We start from the raw sequence: 21,516 nt of genomic DNA on the forward strand, positions 1-21,516 counted from the left end.
GCTAGCCCATTTTACCCTTTTAAACAATGTGGTTATTAGCTGGGTATGGTGGAACATGCCTATGATTCCAGCACTTGGGAGGCAAAAGTGGATAGATCTCTTATTTTGAGACTCTCCTGGTCTGTGTGGCCAGTTAGGATTACACAGTTAGATCCTCAAAAAAATGTTTAGTAATTAAGAGGAATGATACCTGTAAATTTTACTTTTTAGATAAAACAAATAGAATATAGTTTTAATGTCTTTCTAAATATAAAAAGATGAAAAAATATTCTTTTTTTTTCTCTTCATAGGATGTTCTATATACAGTATGCAACCCTGTTGGAAAAGTACAACGTATTGTTATATTCAAGAGAAATGGGATACAAGCAATGGTTGAATATCCTTTATTTGTAAATGTGTTACTGATATATAGAAGTGTTTGTAATTCATATTTTTTTCTGCTTGAGTATTTCTAGGCAAGTGGCATTTTTCCTGCTAGAGCAATCTTCTTGACTTAAATTTGTTACTTTGTTTTCCTTTATATTGAGATAGTAGTCAACTCAGAGATCTGCCCACTTTCTGAGTGCTGCTGAGAAAGGTGTGCACCACCATACCTTGCTTACTTATATTTAAAAAATGAAACTGCAGTACTCTAGGGAATTTTACTATTTTCGTACCATAGAGTAGTCCATTAAGGTACTGGGGATTGAACCCAGGGGCTCTCTACATGCGAGGCCAAGTACTCTAACATTTGACTGTTGCTGGAGGGCTTCTCTCCAGGTTCCAACAAACCCTGTAGTCCCACAATTCACGTATAAAATAATCACTCAGATGCTTATAATACTTATAAACTGTATGGACGTGGCAGGCTTCTTGCTAACTGTTCTTATATCTTAAATTAACCCATTTCTATAAATCCATACCTTGCCACATGGCTGGTGGCTTACCGACGTCTTTACATGCTGCTTGTCCTGGCGGTGGCTGCAGTGTCTCTCCTCCTTCTTCCTGTTCCCCCAATTCTCCTCTCTCTTTGTCCCGCCTATATTTCCTGCCTGGTCACTGGCCATCAGTGTTTTATTTATATAGAGTGATATCCACAGCATTTGGCCCTATTCTTACTTTGAGAACAAAATAATTTTTCTTGCAGGTTGTAGATTGATTGTAGAGGATAGAACCTGCTCCATGCTCTACTTTATAGTACTTCTAATGATTTGGAAGGATTAATGTGGGTAACGTTGATGGTGTTCTATTTTCTGTCTTTAAAATAAATCTTTATGAGTAAAGATTTATTTAGAGTTTTATTTGGGAAAATGTTTCCAGAAACACTGTTAGTTTTGGTTATCTTTTTAGTTCCTTGGGAATGAAGAACAACTAAATTGAGGAAGCCTTCAGCCATGTTTCCTTAATAGAGCTTTATGTTTGAGTCAGTCCTTTGTGCCCAAAAAGCTAAAGCAGCACTCAATGGAGCTGATATATATGCCGGATGTTGCACACTAAAAATTGAATATGCAAGGGTAAGCATTCCTTTTCAACACTCTACCGAAGAAATACTGATACTTTGGGTATTCAATTTAGACTTACTCATCTTCTTCACTCTCAACAGCCAACTCGTCTAAATGTGATTAGGAATGACAATGACAGTTGGGACTACACTAAGCCTTATTTGGGAAGACGAGGTAGGTATCTCATGAAGTTTAGAATGTACTTGGATCTGCTGAGAACTTTTTACAAGCAGTTACATTCTTTTTTTCTGAGATGAGCTAGTTAATTATAATGAAAATCTTGTTGCTGAATGCTTTTGTTGCAAAAGTCCGTGTAATGCTGGAAATTCACCTTGGACGTTAGTGCCCCCTACTGGTATGTGCTGAGCTTATTTATATTTAGTTCAACAAGGAGCCCTCACATACAGGCACGCCCGCAGTTCAAGGACTTGCATTTCTCCAAGCAGCTCTCTCTCTTTGGAGGAGAGGAAACTGATTCAGAATATTCCTTACAAACTGCAAACTTGCACACTGCTTCTCTATGGAAAGGACTTTTCCCCCAAGCTGGACGAGGCATTAAGAAGGATAGAGGACTCCGGCAGGCTGACTCTACACCTCATCATGCACAACATCGGCATCAGCAAAAAGCCCTCTGAAAAACTCAGACTCGCAACTCACCTTGACTGCATACTACATGCACCATCACCCCAAGTTTTTAAAGGACGACATTTAACAGTACTTCAGACTTGCATGGAATGAACACCATGATAGACTGTGCCCATTTATTCAAGTTGTATGTATACTGATTTGCTTTCCCTTAAGGTTTCAGTTGTAGAATTTAAGACTTTTCATTTATGAAAACTAGACATTTTGCAATGTTGTAAAGTTCACTGACCGTTGATGTAACTGTTTTCAGCTTAGACTTAGATTGTTAATATGCTTTTAACAAGGGATCAGTTTATCTACAGATCTTGGGAATTGATATGCTCAACCAATCCACACAAACATTAAACATTTAATGTGGATTAGAAAGGTGTTATTTGGCTGGGGATAAACAGGTCAGTGGTAGAGCATGTACTTAGCATGCATAAGCCCCTGTCTTTGATCCTCAGCACAAAAGAAGTGCACATTTGCTGCATTTAAGTTTGCTTTGGTTTTTTTGTTTTTTCCCAATTCTGAACACTGAACAGAGATTCTAACAAATGAAAAGGTGCATTATATGTAAAAGATGTTTTTCTGTGTGGTTTGATTTTTGTAAAGTGGCTGTTTATAAGTTGTCATATTTTGTAACAATTTAAGGTTTTTCACTTATGTTAATTTGTGTAACCAGAAAATTGAACATTTCAAATACAGTTGAAAGTAACATGTCATTTTCAAGGTAGAATATATTTAAACTTGATAAATCTGAAAATCAAGAGCATTTCATTTGAAATGCCTTTTCACCAATAGCCTATAAATGCTAAATTTTATGAGCATAGATTTCACTGATAAATTGTTCAACTAACTGTGGTAATTCTGGAATATACAAATTAAAATGTCGATCTTGTAAAAACAAGGGGGCTTCAGTATTGGCTACATCTCAACTACAATATTAATGTTTGAACTACATGTTAGAAAAACTCAAGATGAATGTGTCTGTACAAGTCAGCTTGAAAAACTTTATAACATCCAAAATATCTTGAGCAGTGATTACTCTAGTGCATGTATACTTCAGCCAAGGGAAAGAAAGAATAAAACAATGTGATCCTTTGCATGTTCAGATCCTTCGAAGTTTTTGGGTGATTGGCTTCTTTAGCTCTCAATTTCCAGGGAATCATTTCATCCTGTGCATGGAATTGTAAATAGGTTTGTTTTGTAAAATGTGGCTTTGTTAGATCCCCAGTTTTGATACTTAGGGAAATTTGCTTGATCTCTGTTTGGTGCAGTTGAATCCAGTACTGGAAAACAAATCCTTAGGAACTCAAATAACAAGACAAATGGTTGATGAGAAATCTGTTGTTTCTGCGCACTGACAGTATTGAAGCCTTAAGTTTGGTTTTTACTCATTTGAAACAGCTTGGGCTGCATTTATGTTACTATATATTGAAACATTTATAGATTTTTTTTTTTCCTTTTTTTTGTTTTTTGTTTTCAAGACAGGGTTTTTCAGTGTAGCCCTGACTATCTTGGAACTTGCATTGTAGAGCAGGGTAGCCTTGAACTTTAGAGATCTGCCAGCCTCTGCCTTTCTAGTGCTGGCATTAAAGGTGTGTGCCATCATGCCCAGTGAAGCATTTATACATTTTAACATTGTTTATATGTATAATTTTTTAATTATTTATTTATCGAATGTGCATTGATGTTTTGCCCACATGTATGTCTGTGTGAGGTTGTCTGATCCCTTGGAACTGGAGTTACAGACAGTTGTGAACTGCCATGTGGGTGCTGGAATTGAACCCTGGTCCTCTGGAAGAGCAGCCAGTGCTCTTAACCACTGAGCCATCTCTACAGTGCCTATTGTATTCTTTTAAAAGGCCTGAACTTGACACAAAGCCAGCTTAGTTTTTTTCATGCAATTCCTAATTAGATAATGAAATATGTACAGTAGATATTTAATAGAGATATAATTAAAGGAAGTAAAATTTATATTTATACTTTTAAGGAAAAATACTCTTGTTTTCCTAATTTTTATTGACAGAGCTTTCTGGCTAGACTTGCAGTTTATAAACATAGTTTCTGTAGTGATTTAAGCTTGAGTTGAATTGACAGATCATTAAAATTATTTACCTGCTTTTCCCAAAGACCTTCATGGAGAGCCAGGTACGGTGTGTGTGCTTATAATCCTAGCACTTGGAAAGTAGAGGCAAAGAACCAGGAGTTTAAAGTTAACCTGAGCTATATGAGACCCTGTCTCAAAAACAAACAAAACAATAAATAAGAAGACAAAAGAATCTTTATATATCTTTACTGAAGAAATTTTCTTATAAAGTTTCATTTAAAAATACCTGATTACAAGCTGGGCTGTGGTGGTACATGGCTTTATTCCCAGCCCTTGGTAGGCAGAGGCAGGCGGATCTCTGTGATTTGGAGTCCAGCCTGATCTGCAGAGAGAGTTCTAGAATTGCCAAGGCTACATAGAGAGACCCTGACTCAGAAAAACAAAACAAAAAGACCCTGATTATATTTTATTACAAAGAATCCTTAGCCTGAACTCCAGGGAACCCTTACATAAATATTACACAAAATTTACATATTGTATACATATTGTATATGTGTACCTTTTTGAGAAGAAAGTGCATAGCATTTATCAGATTTTACTTGAATACAGAGTTTAAGAAAACACTATAGATTGATAGGCTTAATGTTTGACTTTACTGTTCCTTTTGTTTTATTTGATAGTGGATGTTTTAAATAAAAATATATGGCTGAAAGATATCTTGGAAATACTTTCTTTTTGAGATGAGGTTTCACTATCTGCCTCTGTATCCTGAGTGCTGGGAGTAAAGGCATGTGCTACCTACCACACACACCCATCTTCTCTTTATTTTATGTTTGAAGATTGTGGGTTTCTATAACTATACAACAAATTAGTGGTCAATTGGACTCTTTCTTTGTAGCAATTTTTAACTGTCAGTAAAACTTAAGCCATGAAAACATGGTTCTGAGAAGAGATAAGGAATTGAATTTAGTCTTTGGTGGTATCTACTTGAGGACACAATACCTGAGGGACCAGCAGACTGGATTAATTTAAGAGAATAGACACAATACTGGGAAATGTTAGAAACCATGTAAGAAAAAAGAAATTCTTTTAGTCAGGAGAAGCAGTGGTTGAGGAGGTGAGGTCAGGGTTTTAAGTACTAAGTGTAAGGTTTTAAATACATTAGACTGTGGAGGGTCAGTTTCTATTCTCTATAGAAAGTAATTTTCTTGAAATTTAGGTTTTCTATAAATGTAAAGAGTGTTAGTGAATACCTTATTACTGGTATTGGGTAAGCAGTGGCCAAAAGGGATTATTAAGAGTGTTTTTGTTGTTTGGTTGTGTTTTAATATGGAATAAAAGTTTAACTAGATGATCCTATTCAATCCCTTCCAGTGATATGATAGTGTGGTTAGAAGAGGTAATTACTTATAAACTTCTCTAGACTGAAATGAAAGTTAGTATTTCTCATCCTCCACAAACCTTGTTTGTTCAGGTGACTAAGGATATTTTGGGCACTGTAATTGGATCAGCAAATTTCTAAAAGTATTACATGAATTTGAAATTTGTGAACTGGCAGTAGAAGTCCTATTTTGGAAACCTGGAAGTAATTCTTAAAAAAAAAAAAAATAAATAAATAAAACTTACAAATAAGATTTGAGGAAATTGGCATGCCTTTTTTGAAAATATAGCTAAAATAAAAATTTAAGAGTATTGTAGTCTCAGCCAATAATGTAGCCCCCTTGGTTAGGTTTATCTTGGCATATTTAAACTCTGAAGGTTGCTCATACTTCTGCTTGATGTTATGGTCGATAGAAAATGACCTATCTATGATACAACATAAGCCAGTGATGTGCAGATTTTCAGCTCTCAAGTCAGTAGGTGTTTGTAAATATGTGTATGTACATATAAAATACTCTGTGTTTACTGATTGTGAAACCATGTAATACAGGTTGTTGTTGGCTTATGCTGAAACTTCTTGAAAGAAGCCCACTTTGAAAATGTGTTGCTGTTGAAGCTAATAGTATGAATTCAGGTACTGTCTTTCAAAAGTACTGCACTTACAAGCTTGTTTTAAAGACATGTATTGGTAAAACCTTGTGTACAGTGTCAAACTCTAGCATTGTGTACATTCACTTCCTGCAAAGCATCTAATCTTTTAAATTTGAAAGTGTGATTGTATTTGGCATTTATCAAAAACATAATTTCCAGTGGAATTTGTTAGATAGAATTACTTTCTTAAACTTTTGGTGTTTGTATTTTCATTGGATATGAATGGATGTTTAAAATTAACCAGGAGTAATATTTCTTTTATGAAATATGGATGTTTTGAATGGGTGTTTCCCATGTGAAAAGTCTGTTAAGTACTTGGATCAAAATTGTTAAAACCATGTTTCTACTTTTGTGTCAGATAGAGGAAAGGGTCGCCAGAGACAAGCCATTTTGGGAGATCATCCTTCTTCGTTTAGACATGATGGCTATGGTAAGTTGTCAAGGCAGAAGGAAGGTAGTGTGGATGAACTACTAGAATATTTGCCTTTCTGATGACAAATGCCCGATTTCTTGTCTGTGTCTTTTCCTGAGCTCCTAATCACCTGATGTAGTTTATATGAGATCAGCCCATTACAATGTAATTTCAAGAAATTGTCCAAAACTTTTTTTCTTAGGATATTGATACATTAAATTGTCCTTGAAATAAATTGGTTGGGGAATTGAACATACTTTTTTTTTTCTGTTCCTGTGGTTTGGTTTTTAAAACTTTATTTATTTATGTTTATGTGTTATGGATGCCTCCATGTGGTTGCTAGGAATTGAGCCCAGGTCCCCTGGAACAGCAGCCGATGCTCTTAAACATTGAGTTATCTTTCCATCTTTTTTAAACTTGAAAAATTTATTTTTTTGTCTGTGGTAAAATTTGTTCAAGATTTTCTAATAATTTATATGACAGAGGAAGTTGAAACATTTTCTTGTTAAAACAGTAAGTGTTGTAAAGTTTTTTTTTTTTTTTTTTTTGATTTTGTTGTCTGTGTCCGTGTCCGTTCTCCCCCCCCCCCCCCCCCCAGTGTCTACTATGTAGCTATTCTATTCTGGATCTCACTCACAGAGATCCACCTGCCTCGGCCTCCCGAGTGCTGGGATTAAAGGCTTAGCCAACCCCACTCAACTGTGTTTTGTTTTTATTACATTTTCATTTTGTGTGTGCCAGTGGAGGTCAGAGGACTTAGTTCTTCTCTTCCTCCACGTGGTCCCAGGAATTGAATTCAGGTCATAGGAGGAAAGTTGGTCGTTATTTTGGAGTTCAGTGTCTCAGTGGCAATCACTCAAAAGCTAAAACCTGGTTAACTATTTGCCACACGAACTAGAAACTATGAAAGAATAAATGAGAAACAAGGAGCTCTCCTGTAGTAAGTAGCATTGAAACTGTTTCCTTTGCACAGGTTTTGAGGAATAGTGTTCTGTTAACAGGTATATTTTACTGAAAGAACTGGGTGGACAAATAATGTAGCTTATGTAAAGTGAAATGCACCATTTGGAGTGGGTCGGTGCTCAACAGCAGGGACCTTTGATTTGATAGAGTCTTGCTTTCAGGGGGTAGTTGTCTCAGGGTTGATTGGGGACATCTATTCTCGTTATATCATTAAGATAATGAACTTGGAGATTAGTCTGTTCTGCTTCCTAAGAGAAGTTAAGCAGACGCACTTCAAAGGACAGAGACTAAATAACAAGAGAAGTGAAAGAAGACGAAGTGGGAAGAAGCTAGCAGTGTTTCCTGGGGGTGCGGAAATAGTTTACAATGTGCAGGTCACAGCTGTGTACTTTCAGAGCAGCTGTTAAGCAGAACAGCTTTAGTGCATTTTGTGTTACATCATGAATGTTCCTAGGTAATGATCTGAAAGAGAAAATAAAAGGAAATAATTATGAGTCAGGTGCATAGTCTCAATTAGATTAAATAAATTTGTTGCTTTATCATAGGATAAATTTTATACTAACTGTTACAGTTTTTTGTTTAAAAGATATGGTCTCATTGTGTATTCCCTGCTGGCCTGGAACTCAAGGTGTAAACCAGGATGGTTTTGAAATTGCCATCCTTAAACAGTGAGCTTTAAGCATAAGTTGATGGCTAGCATTTTGGATATAGTTTCTGAATCAAAGATTGTCTATTTTGAAAGATAGGGCATGACTTCAAAATGTTAATGATGTCAACATTTTCCCATTATAAATGGACTTTTAAAAAATATGCGAAACAGTTGTTTTGTTTTTTGTTTGTTTGTTTGTTTTTGGTTTTTCGAGACAGGGTTTCTCTGTGTAGCTTTGCGCCTTTCCTGGAACTCGCTTTGGAGACCAGGATGGCCTCGAACTCACAGAGATCCACCTGCCTCTGCCTCCTGAGTGCTGGGATTAAAGGCGTGTACCACCACTGCCCAGCTAGTTTTCTTTTTTAAAGCATCAAGATTTGCATCTGCTCTTTAGGGCTGGCTATACAGAACAGTCTAAATCATGTAGATAATTTAATTCTCTTGACTCATGGTCGTAGTTTAAAAAACACAGCATTTTTTATATTCTGGTACTGGCTTTGGCTGTTGCTTAACCTGTATCTCATTAACATGAATTTTGTCCAACTCGAGCTAAGTGGAAGTTTGTACTTCTCATCTGCTGCAGGTCTTTTTACTTCCCATGGGGAAAGGAATAGTGATTTTAGGGAACTGTTGTGGCATAAGCAAATGGTAGTGGTGGGGAGGCAGTATAATGAAACAACAACTCTGCAATATGATGATCAAAGTCCTTGAGTCCTACAAAAAACAAACAAACAAAAACTACAGTTTCTTTTTACAATGAGGAACTCAGCTCGAGATTTGGTATTTATTGTATACAAGGAATGGAGTACATTGTGTACATTCTAGATTATGCTCCTGTAACCACTAACTCAGGAGCACCCTAAATGTTTAGGGCTTATGTTTTTATTTATTTACTTATTTTTATTCATTTATTACACTGGAGGAATTTTTATTGGTGGTTTTTGTTTTTTAACGTGTATGTGTGTGTGCTTACATGTATGCTAATTCCCAAGGAGACTGAAAGGTATCAGATCGCTTGGAATTGTGCAGTGCCTTACATGAGTACAGGGAACCGAACCCAGGTCTCCTGGAAGAGCAGTAAGCTCTTGACTGCTGAGGTCTCTCTTTAGCCCCCTGGGTTTATGTTTTTGAGTTACAGATCTCCATCTCAGTTGTGGCTTCTGGGTTCTTCTTAATTGCTGTTATGTACTCTCTGTCTACTTGGTTTTTGAGATAGGGTTTCTCTGTGTGGTCCTGGCTGTCCTGGAACTCTTAGACCAGGCTGGCCTTGAACTCAGATCAGCCTACTTTTGCCTCCTGAGTACTGGGATTAAAGGCGTACACCACCACTGCCAAGCTCTCTCTGCCTGCTTTTAGTACCTCAGTTTCTTCACAGTTGTTCCATTTTGTTACACACTCAGAAAGCTTGAAAGTAAAGTAGATGCAAAAAAACCATAAGGTTTAAATTTAGCAAGTTGATTCTGAAATAAAGATTTTTGGTTTAAGAGATGTAGCAAGTAGAGAGATTTTTCGTTAGAATTTTAGATACTTTCTGGTGGGTCTTGTGGTTTTTTTTTTTTTTTTTTTTTTTTTGGTGGGGGGTGTTTTGTTTAAAGAAAGTGGGGGAAAACAGAAGTTTCAAGCCTGAGAGCGTGGTGGGTAAGGGCACTTGCTGCCAAGCCTGACGACCTGAGTTTGATTCTTGGAACCCACAGTGGTAGAAGGAGAGAACAGACACCTACAAGCTGTCCTTTTACCATGGCAAACAACCACGCCCCCCCCCACACACACTCTCTTAATGGAGGATGATAGAGGACCTATATACAGATGTGGTACTAACTAATGAATGCTAGTATTTATTTTCTGAAAGTACATTATAGTCCGGTATATTTGAGGAGACAACGGTTTGTAGAACTGAAAATGGTTTTCCTTTTGTGGAGGAGTTGTTTGAAGCAGGAAGCAGGGTTTCACTTTGTAACTTTGGCTGGCCTCAAACTTACAGAGATCCATTTGGCTCTGCCTCCATAGTACTGGGATTAAAAGCGTGCACCATCACACTGGCTTGAAAATATTTTTTTTCTTATATTAATTATAGAGGTAGTTTCTTTTTATTATATTTTACTTCTCTAAAAGACATTGGCAGTTTTTTTTAAACAGGTATAATTTATATACAGTAGAATAAATCGTGTCTATATGGTGGGTTTTCTGTTGTTCTGTTCCTTTTTTCTCTCCTTAAGGATCTCATAACCTAGGCTGTCCTCTAGAACTGAGGATGACCTTCAGTTCTGGATCCTCTTGCCTTATCCAAGTACTGGATTGTAGGTGTGTGTCACCATGCCTAGCTGAATTACAGCATCATACATATGTACATACATACATACATATCCCAGCGTTTTACACTGGCTCCCGCAATTCTAGTCTAGCCTAGTCTTAAGCCTTTTGAAAATGTAAATTTTGTATGTGTAGATATAGCTGTCTGTTGGGTATGGTACATATAAAGGCTGATTTGATTTTGTTTCCTGGGTTTATATTTAAATATTCATATACTTGAGGTTTTCTCGATGTACATGAAGCAAATTTTGAGAGTTTAATTGGGGGAATGAGGTTTTAGCTTAGTGGCAGAGTGCTTGCTTGGAATACACAAGGTCCTGGGTTTATATGGTGAAGTGCTTCTACTAATTTTTATAAATGGAAATGTGTGTGTTACTTATTTGTTATTTTGGTCATTTTTACAGGATCTCATGGTCCATTGTTGCCTTTACCAAGTCGTTACAGAATGGGCTCTAGAGATACACCTGAACTTGTTGCTTATCCATTACCACAAGCTTCTTCCTCTTACATGCATGGAGGAAGTCCCTCTGGCTCCGTTGTAATGGTTAGTGGATTACACCAGCTCAAAATGAATTGTTCAAGAGTCTTCAACCTGTTCTGCCTGTATGGAAATATCGAAAAGGTGAATTTCTTTTTGCTGGTTTATTGAGTGGAGAATCTAGTAGTAATTCAGAAAATGCTACACACTTCTGTCAGGACATCTAAGTTCTTTCAGTCATGAACTCACATAATCTTAAAATCCACTGTATATGAACTTACAGAAATGATTTTTTTTTCTGACATGTGATCAATATAGATTGATAGTAATAAAAATATGTTTTAAGCCGGTCGGTGGTGGCGCACGCCTTTAATCCTAGCACTCTGGAGGCAGAGGCAGTCGGATCTCTGTGAGTTCAAGGCCGGCCTGGGCTACAGAGTGAGTTCCAGGAAAGGCGCCAGGAGTACACAGAGAAACAAAACAAAAAAAATTTTAAATGACCAGTAATGAGCAGGGTCGAAAGCACCAGAAGTCCAGTCACTTCCTAGTGTACCTAAGGCACGAAGCCTGTATAGATAAGTGCTATGTTAGCAGTCGTTTGACTCCTAGGTTTTCTACTTTATGATGTTGTAAACATGATACATTTCATAAAAATTATACTGAGTTTAAAATTTGCCATACTAGCAATATGTGTGACATTTGTTCTATAATCCCGAGAAGCAGTAACAGGCCAGACTTTCTTTCTAGTTATCACATGAGTAAGAAATTGATACAGATATTCTACAGTATACTGTCAGCCAAGTTATAATGTTGGATAGACCAGATACATTTAAGTGCATTTTCAATTTATAATGTTTTTACTTTAATGGTGGAAGAAAACCTATATTTGGTTTTAGCATTTAACATGTTAAACTATAGAATTTCCAAGAGCATTTATACTCATGGAGCTAGATATTTATAAGTGAGTCTCAGAGCTTGACTTGCTTTGGGGGTGGGGGGCTTGTTATGTACTTGTTTTTTTATTTTTTATTTTATGTGTATGACTGTTTTGCCTGCATGTATGTCTGCACCACATGTTTACCTGGGCCCATGAAAGTCAGAAGAGGTTTGGGGTCCCTGAAAGTAGACTTAGGAGTGGTGTCAGCCACCGTGTGGGTTCTAGAACTGAATTCAGGTCTTTTGCAAGAGTACAAGTGCTTTTCATGGCTGAGCCAGCCTTAGTTATCCTAGGAGGAACAATGTATTTTTATGTGAGCTCAGTTACTACTTGGAACTGACCCACTTTGACAGAACGTGCCAATAGTGTAATAATGTTATTTTCCTCTTGTGATTTTAATACTCTTTCCATAGTGATAAGAAAATATAAGAATGTGAGTCCATGGTCTGGGAGTAGGAGAATGGCCTAAAAACTTGATACTCCTAGTTCTTAGTTCATTAATTCTAAAACCCTGATAAGCAGCTCTTGAGAGTTCTGAGTTATCTCCATTATTTCATTATATTAAGAAAAGGGGGAAAAATATTTCGTATCTTATCTGAGGGTAGGTAGACAACTAAATTCAAGAAGTTTAATCCATATCCTTTGTGTTAAGAATTGTCTCATGACTTAGTTTTTGGTATGTTTGACTAATTCTTCTGTTTCATTTCATGTTACCTCAATCTTTTAATACTTTTTAAACTTTTGTCTGTTGTATTTTGTGTGTGTGGGTGTTTCGCCTCTGTATGTTTATGCACCACTTGCATGTCTGGTCCTGAAGGGCCAGAAGAGGGCTTTAGATCTGCTGGAGCTGGAGTTACAGAAAGTTGTGTGCCACCGTGTGGGTGCTGGGAATTAAACCTGGATCCTCTGGAAGAGCAGCCAGTGAGTGAGTGCTCTTAACTGCTGAGCCATGTCTTCAGCACTAAGTTTTTAGTAATGTTAAATGATGGATTGCAGTACAAAAAACTTAAACCTTTCTAATCCTTTAAGTTTAACGATATTCTTTTAAACTTTTCCAGTGGTTTAATTTTTTAAGGATTCATAAATGTGTATGAATGTTTTGTCTGCATGTATGTATGTATGACATGTGTGTGCCTGGTGCCTGTGGCAGTCAGAAGAGGGCACTGGATCCTCAGAATTGTAGTTATGAAGGTTGTAAGCCACTGCAGAGGTGCTAGGAATCAAACCCGGGTCTTTTTCAAGCGCGACAAATGCTCTTAACCAGTGAGCTTTCTCTGGTACTTTTCTAATAGATTTAATTATTTGCGGGGAGGAGGCCTAGAACCACATTTATACTTATATACATATGCATACTATATAATTATAATAATTACTAGATAATTTTTGGGATATTACTGAATTAAATGAAAGAATAAAGTATTGCCTATAGCAAAACAACTGATTTCAAGTAAAGCTGAAAATTTCTGGTATTACCAGTTTGTACAGGTATGGTATACAGTGCTAGTATATCCTTTTAAAACTGAAAGTGCTAGAGGTTATAAATGGTGAACATGTGATTTACACATATTCTCTCTGTTCCCTTGAGGTTAACAGGTAAGAAGGGAAGTGTATTCAAGTTGTCGTGCTTACTGTGTGGTTTCGTAGTTCTAAGTGACCAGCACTGCACTTCCTGCTGTCATGCTGTCTCTAGGCTGTTTTTTTTTCTTCCAAGACAGGGTTTCTCTGTGTAACTTTGGAGCCTGTTTTGGAACTCACTCTGTAGACCAGGCGGGCCTCGAACTCACAGATCCTCCTGCCTCTGCCTCCCGAGTATTGGGATTAAAGGCAAGTGCCACCACTGCCTGGCATGTCTTATATTATTTATTGCCTTAACATTTCTGAATTGTTTATTGCCATATAAGGATGAAGATGGTTATGTTTACCATTCAATGTGTAGCACCTTGCACAATGCTTATCAAAACATACTAGATATTCAGATATTTGTTTAAATATTGATTAGGCTGAGTATCTAGGGATGTAATCATTATTATCTTCACTCTATCGGGACAGTCTGGTGTAGAGGAATTAAGTAGCTTACCTGTAGATCTCAGCCTTGGGACAAACCTGTGCTCCATGGGCTGTAGAGTACAATTACAGTCTTCCCCTTTAACTTCACTCAATTTTGGTAAGAGTTAAGGCTATCCTATAAAAATGACAGAATAAGGTTAAGATTCTAAGAAATGAGCTGGGCGGCAGCGGCAGCAGCAGCAGCAGCAGCAGCAGCAGCAGCAGCAGCAGCAGCGGCACATGCCTTTAATCCTAGCACTCGGGAGGCAGAGCCAGTAGGATCTCTGTGAGTTTGAGTCTGGGCTACAGAGTGAGTTCCAGGAAAGGCGCAAAGCTACACAGAGAAACCCTGTCTCGGAACCCCCCCCAAAAAAAAAAAAAAAAAGGATTCTAAGAAATGATTTTGGGGGGTTTTTTGTGTTTGCAGGTAAAATTTATGAAGACCATTCCTGGCACAGCACTTGTAGAAATGGGTGACGAGTATGCTGTAGAAAGAGCTGTCACACACCTTAATAATGTCAAACTCTTTGGGAAAAGACTTAATGTTTGGTAATTACTTGTCATAATTGTTAACAATGTTTTGAAATTCTTGTTAACTTAAAGAGTATTTTGTAGTAACTGAGCATACATCTGAAGGTAGCAAGGTCAGTATTATTAATGTTGACAAGTTGTAGTAGTTATATTATTATTCTACTTTTCTAAAGTTCTGTTTGTATGTGTACATGAATGCAAGTACCCAGAGTCCAGAAGAGGGCATCATATCCCCTGGAGCTGGAGATAGGTGGTGTGAGCCATCCAGACTTGGTGCTGAGAAGGGGTCGTCTGCAGTAGCAATAAGAACTCTATGAGCCATCTCTTAATCCAGATCTCTCCTAGTTTTTAGTGTTAGTACCATAGAAAGTTAAAACAGATAAGTTCTTAAATATTGTAACAAGTAAGAATGATTGATTATAACCCAAAGTGAATACAAGTTGGTGTATTCTGTACTTACTTTTTTTCAACCAACTGTATTTTAAGAAAATATTTGAGAAAAAATTATCTGTGCAGAACATAAGCATACTATTCCTTAATGTAACTATATATTAGCGTTTATACTGTGTTAGATATTAGAACTATTCTAGAGGTGATTTACATTATACAGAAGGCAATAAAGTCAAGCATAGTGGCATAGACCTAATTCCTTCACTTGGGAGGTCGAGGCAGGAGGCTGGCCTGGAGTTTTTGAGACCCTGTCTCAAAAAAATACAAAAGAGTAAATAATGTAGAAGGTTCTGCGTGGGTTATATGTAAATACTATAGTATTTGATAGACTTAAGCATCTGTTTTGTTTTTTCGCTTGGGGAACGAGGGAGTGGGGGGTGGGGTTCCTGGACCAATCCTTTGGATACCAATGGATACTTTTGTACTGTGCTTAAATACTGTGTACACCTTTTTATTCACAAAAGTATTTTTGTGACTACCTGCTGCTACTTATCTAACAAGATATATTACATTTTTCTTTTCTAATCTTCAGTGTATCTAAACAACATTCAGTTGTTCCAAGTCAAATATTTGAGCTGGAGGATGGTACAAGTAGCTACAAAGATTTTGCAATGAGTAAAAATAATCGCTTTACAAGTGCTGGCCAAGCATCTAAGAATATAATCCAGCCACCCTCCTGTGTGCTGCATTATTATAATGTTCCACTGTGTGTCACAGAGGAGACCTTCACAAAGGTAGGCACTGAGGAAAAGTGTATAGAATGTTGCTCTTTGTGTTTTAAGTTTCTGTGATATTTCATAGTTCAATCTCATTTTAAAACTTTTCTAAAATCCTGCTTTTTTTGTTGTCAGGCTAGAGGTCAGTGGTGGTAGGTGTTTTCTTCTGTTGATTTCCACCTTGTTTATATTAATGAAATTTGCTTTTAAAATTTAATCCCAACACTCGGGAGGCAGAGCCAGGCGGGATCTCTGTGAGTTTGAGGCCAGCCTGGTCTACAAAGTGACATCCAGGACAGGCACCAAAAACTATACAGAGAAACCCTGTCTCGAAAAGACCAAAAAAAAAAAACCCAAAACAAAACAAAAAAACATAAAAACCTTCCCCTCACAAAAAAATTAAACTTGCTTTTAAAATTCATGAACAATTCATAAATCTGTCATCTTTGGGGAAGGTCCATGTTCCTATTCTTTTTATCCAACTTTAGTATATGCATTGACAAAGTGAGCATTACATACACTGTGTTTTAAAGACAGGGTCTCTTACTGAACCTAGACCCTGCTAGTTGGCTGGACTGGTTAACCAGAAGCTTCTAGGATCTTCTTGTCTGCAGAGCATGGTGTATAGTCCTAGCACTTGGAAGGCTAAGGCAGGGGGATTGCCATGAGTTCAAGGCTTTCTTGGGTTACATAGTAGGAGTCTGGCTCAGAAACAAGAACGACTAAGAAAACAAAAGAATAAAAAGCAACAGAAGTTGCTTTACTGTAAGTCTGACCTACAATAAAACGTTGTATTCCCTTCCCTACACCTTGTTTAACTGTAGGAGCATTTCAGGAACAGTGTGCTTTCTGGAGTGGTACTTCTGTTCTTCAGTATTTAGTTCCTCTTCATAAAATCCGAGAAAATGTATTATAGCTTTAAAAAACTGTTACTATATATGAAATGATTTCCATAGTTTAGAATTTCGTTTTTTCAGTTTTTCCTTTTAGAACTTTATAGTGACCTGAATGTACATTAATTCCTGTAACAGTAGAGGCCTGACTGCTGCTCTTCAGCAAGGGTTTCAAAGAGACTTCTGGGTAGCTCGATTTCTGACTGGGTTTTCCTTTCCCTGCAGTTGTGTAACGACCACGAGGTCCTTCCGTTCATCAAATACAAAGTGTTCGACGCCAAAGGTGAGTGAGCATCTCTGGAAAGACTTTGCAGGAAGCTTGCTGACAGGAAAGAAGTAACGGCTGGGTTTGCATTTGTTCTGTTCCAGCTTCTGCTAAAACCCTGTCAGGGTTGTTGGAGTGGAAATGCAAGACTGACGCCGTGGAAGCCCTCACTGCACTCAACCACTACCAGATCCGAGTCCCAAGTAAGCGTCAGTGGGCCGTGCCCACCTTCAGATGTGAGACGGCGGCGGGTTTAGTGTGGAGTGCCAGAGCGTTAGGGAGAGAAGGGGTGCTCAGGGGAGAGAGAGCTGCGCTGCAGTTCATCTCCAAAGGGTTAAAGAAAATAAACCTCTAAAAACAATTCAGAACTCATGGAATTGTGTTGGGGCTTAATAAAGACATTTTAATGTAGACTGGGCATGGGTGAAAAGAAGGAAGAGAAATGCGAAGGGAAAGTCAGATAACAAAAGCTAAGGATAGAGACCTCTCTAGAGGGAGTATTCCGATAGTCTTGTACCATCGTACTGACAGTGATTGTGATCTCAGTAGGGATCTTTGTGGATTTGGATGCTGGGAATTGAAAGAAACTTTATCTCTTATGTCAAGTTGTGTGTTTTTAAATTTTTATAACACAGAAAAATGGGCATAGAATCCCACAATACAATCCGTGTATGTCTGCTGCTGTATGCAAATTACCATAAGATGAAGCAGATTAAAATAGTAAACATTTGCTGGACTGTAATGGTACATGCCTTTAATCCCAGTTTGAGGCCAGCCCAGTCTACAGAGTACCAGGTCAGCCAGGGCTATACAGAGAAATCCCGTCTCAAACAGAAACTTTTGTTAACTTTCTCAAGGTCAGCAATTTGAGTGCAGTTCAGCTGAATCATTGTCTCATAAAGTTGTAATCAAAATGTGTGGTTTTACTATCATCTCAAAGTTTGATTGCCTGAAAAACTCACTTCTCATCTTACTCATTAATTACAAGCCAGTTGAAGCCATGTGGGTCTTTATATGGTAGCTGGCCTCCCTTCAGAATGAGTGATTCAAGATTGATTAAGAACATCATTGTTTTTCATAATTTAATATTGGGAGTGGTCTAATTGCTTATTAATCTGTTTTGTCATATACATACCATGGTGCAGTTGAGTCATCTTCCTTTGTGTCTGGAATGCTGGAATTAAAAGTATATGCCATGTGTGGCACTAAAAAAATGTATTTTAGCAGATTTGGAGTTGCACACCTTAATCCCAGCACTGAGGCGTTTGAGGCCAATCTCTTCCCTAATGAGCCCTTTGATTAGTTCTGTTTATCTTAACTGCAATAAACATGTTTCTCTGTGAAACTGTCCTGGAACTCACTCTGTAGACCAAGCTGGCCTTGAACTCAGAGAGAGCCACCTACCTGAGTCCCCTCCTGAGTGCTGGGACTAAAGGCTTGTGCTACTACCACCTGGCTAGTAGCTGGCATTTTAAAAAATTTTCAGCATATTTTTATTAATTATTTGGGAATTTTATGTGATGCACCCAGATAACACTCATTCCCTGCCCTCCCAGGTCACCCCCTCAGCCTTGTGATCCCTAATTCCCCCAACCTTCCCCCACCCCCACCAAAAAAAGAAACAAAACAAAAATATAGAAATCCAATTTGTGTTGCACATATTCTCACTGGAGCATGGTCAAACTCTCAGTAACCAGCCCCTTAAAAAAAAGTTCTTCTCCACCTGTACTGCCAGAAGCCCATAATTATGGAGAACTGTGCATTTTTACTGTGTATTTATAGGTCAGTTCCCTTACTACAAGACACTGAGGTGTGTATTTTGGCAAAATGATTGTCCTTTAGGAAGGTTGTGATTACATAACTACCTGTGATACATTGACATAAATGCCCTTGCCCCAGCATTCGAATATGGAGTCACACCTTGAGGTTTTACCAGTACCATAGCTGACAAATGATATGCCATTGTCTTAATTTGTTTCCAGAAAGGTAAATTTCTTTGTTTCTGTGTTTTGGTTTTCTTCATATGTTATGAAGAACTAAGTTTTGAAGTTTTATGTTGGATAATTTACTTTGATCCTGGACCTTGAGGGTATACAGTTTCATCTTTGAAAAGCACTAGCTAGGTATAGTACATTTGTAATTTTAGCATTCAGGAGGATCAAGAATGTGAGGCCAGGCTAGGTTATATATAAGGTCTTATTCCAAAAATTAAATAATAAAGAAAAGTATGGCAAAAATGAATATTACTTAGTATGGTTATAGGGGGAAAAGAAACAAGACAACACCCTGCAGTTCCAGGGACACCCTGGGCACCAAATTGCATGACCTCATTCCAGTTAAAAGGAAGGGTAAAATTTAAAAAATCATTTGTGAAAACATACTTTAAATATTTTAACACCCAAGTTTTTGTGAAGGGACAGGCAGAAAATAATACTTCCAGCACTTGGGAGGCAGAAGCAGGCAGATCTCTGTGAGTTTGAGGGCAGCCTGGTCTACAGAGCAAGTTCCAGAACAGCCAGGACTGTTATATAGAGAAACCCTGTCTCGAAAAGCAAAAACAAACAAAAAATTAAGATATGTACTCTTGGCAATATACTCTATGTAGGTGAACTCTGCTGTGACAGCTGTTTAACCCTGACATTATTAATCTGTAGTGATGAATTAATTCACTTGAGAAATTAGTATGTTCTTAAGCATAGAACAGTAGGAATGTAGTAAGAGACTGTTTTCTAGAGCTTACTGTCAGGTCAGGTGGTTAATCTTTACCTTCTTGGAACTGGAGAGATGGCACCCACATTAGCTCACTGGAACTCCAGTGCAGGGTCAGGCACCAGAGATGCACATGGTATATTTACAGATGAAACACTCATACACATAAACAAAGTTTTACAAATTGCCTTCTTTATATTCCTGTTTCCAGTACTATACCTATAGAATAATTTATTAATTTAGTCTGACCTCTCAACATTTTGATGGAATATTAACTTCCCTTTTTTCAATTTTACAGATGGTTCCAACCCCTATACATTGAAGCTTTGCTTTTCTACATCATCCCATTTATAAGAAGAGAAGAGCATGTTAAATTTACGTTCATCTTTATTACAGTTTTAAAGCTATACTTCATTAAAAATATTCTAAAATGGTTGATCTAATGTTGCCTTGCTTACTATAAGATCCTGTTCTGTAATAAACATATTTTGCCTCAAGTAAATTTGTTGTTAACTTAAATATTGTTTTCATCTTAAGATAGAATACCATAATGTAGACTGTCTACAGGTTCATTGTAGATTTTTACAAAGGTATGATTTCTAACATTATTACAAAATTTGTTCCGTGGTAAAATATATTTGCATTCTTAGTGCTAATTTGTTGCAAATGTTTTCCCATTGTGTTTGAGATTAATGCAGGTGAAAGTATTGCGTTTTAATACAGAATTCCTACAATAGAAGATTGAATGTTATAGTTACTCATTAAACATAATTTGTATTTATTATTTTAAACAAATTTGGGAATGATATTGCATTTGTTGACTTTCCAGAAGTACAGATTTAGCTGATTTCAATTTCTAAAGGCTTCATAGACATGAGCACACTTGTACGGTATGCATTCAAACTCAAATTGGTGTGTTTCTTTTCAAAAGTCATCATCCATTTGTATTGACATGTTTCTGTTTTAGTTCCATTTTGGAGGTTTTATAAAGTTATAATAATAAGTTAATGTGTTCATCTTCATTATTTTGCATGTGACCCAGTCTTAAAAGTACATGTAGTATTTGACATTGATATTTTAATACTATAGAAGTTAAAATTAATAATAATTCCTCTTCTATATAATAATTTGGGTCCCATAGATGGGTTTCAGAGAACTTGTTAGCCCTCCCAAAATTGTGTGTAGAATTTGGGATATTTGCATTTTTATTTCTTAATCTTTGATCCATCATAATATATGTATTTTTCTATATGGTGTAAGATTTAAGAATTTTATTTTTGATCAAACAGCTATTTGTCTCAACACCATTTATTAAACATTCTCCCTCTGGATTGGTTTCTTTCTCTTTTAAAGTAATCTTATACTAAGGCTGTTATGAAGTTTATACCTTTTTAATAATTAGAAAATGGATATAGCCTATTTGTTTTCATCTTAAAAGAAGTTTTCATCTGAGTAGTCCATAGTTAGCAGAAGCAGTTTTGTAACCTTTAGATTATTAAATAAAAATTTCAAGTTCCATTTAAATCTTAAAGACATTCTTTTGAGACAGGGTGTTCTCTATGTATCTCTGGCTATTCTGAAACTTTTCTTAGAGCTTGATGTGTAGACCAGGCTGGCATTGAACTCACAGAGATCTGGCTGCCTCTGCCTCCTGGGTGCTGGGATTAATGGTGTGTGTCACCACACCTGGCTCTTCATTTCTAATTTTAACAACAAAAATTCTGAGTTCTTTTAGAATTGAGTCAAAGGCTTAAAGTTGAAAATCTGTTTTGTTTGTTTAAGGTGTGTGTGTGTGTGTGTGTGTGTGTATGTAGCAAGAGTGTATAATGTGCACAATAGTACCAACAAGCCAGATGAAGGCATTGGATCTCCTGAAACATGGATAATAGGCAGCCATGGGCCATCCAGTGTGGGAGCTAGAAAGTGCAGGATACTAACTAGGTTGTCTTTTTTTTTTTTTTTTTTTTT

General features: G+C 37.1%; 1 protein-coding gene across 1 annotated transcript in view; it reads left to right on the top strand.

Annotated features, from left to right (window-relative positions):
• The window catches only part of Hnrnpll (heterogeneous nuclear ribonucleoprotein L like), a 34,336-nt gene extending 13,457 nt beyond the window's left edge, over window positions 1-20,879 (top strand). The window contains exons 4-13 of the mRNA XM_028855204.2: window positions 291-376; window positions 1,397-1,493; window positions 1,583-1,655; window positions 6,548-6,619; window positions 10,928-11,145; window positions 14,412-14,533; window positions 15,498-15,699; window positions 16,800-16,857; window positions 16,944-17,042; window positions 19,847-20,879. Of these exons, the coding sequence (XP_028711037.1) occupies window positions 291-376; window positions 1,397-1,493; window positions 1,583-1,655; window positions 6,548-6,619; window positions 10,928-11,145; window positions 14,412-14,533; window positions 15,498-15,699; window positions 16,800-16,857; window positions 16,944-17,042; window positions 19,847-19,902 (1,083 nt within the window). The 3' untranslated portion in view covers window positions 19,903-20,879. The remainder of the gene's footprint in view (window positions 1-290; window positions 377-1,396; window positions 1,494-1,582; window positions 1,656-6,547; window positions 6,620-10,927; window positions 11,146-14,411; window positions 14,534-15,497; window positions 15,700-16,799; window positions 16,858-16,943; window positions 17,043-19,846) is intronic.
• The last annotated feature ends 637 nt before the right edge of the window (window positions 20,880-21,516 follow it).

Source organism: Peromyscus leucopus, chromosome 22, assembly GCF_004664715.2.
Source record: "Peromyscus leucopus breed LL Stock chromosome 22, UCI_PerLeu_2.1, whole genome shotgun sequence".
NCBI lineage: Eukaryota > Metazoa > Chordata > Mammalia > Rodentia > Cricetidae > Peromyscus > Peromyscus leucopus.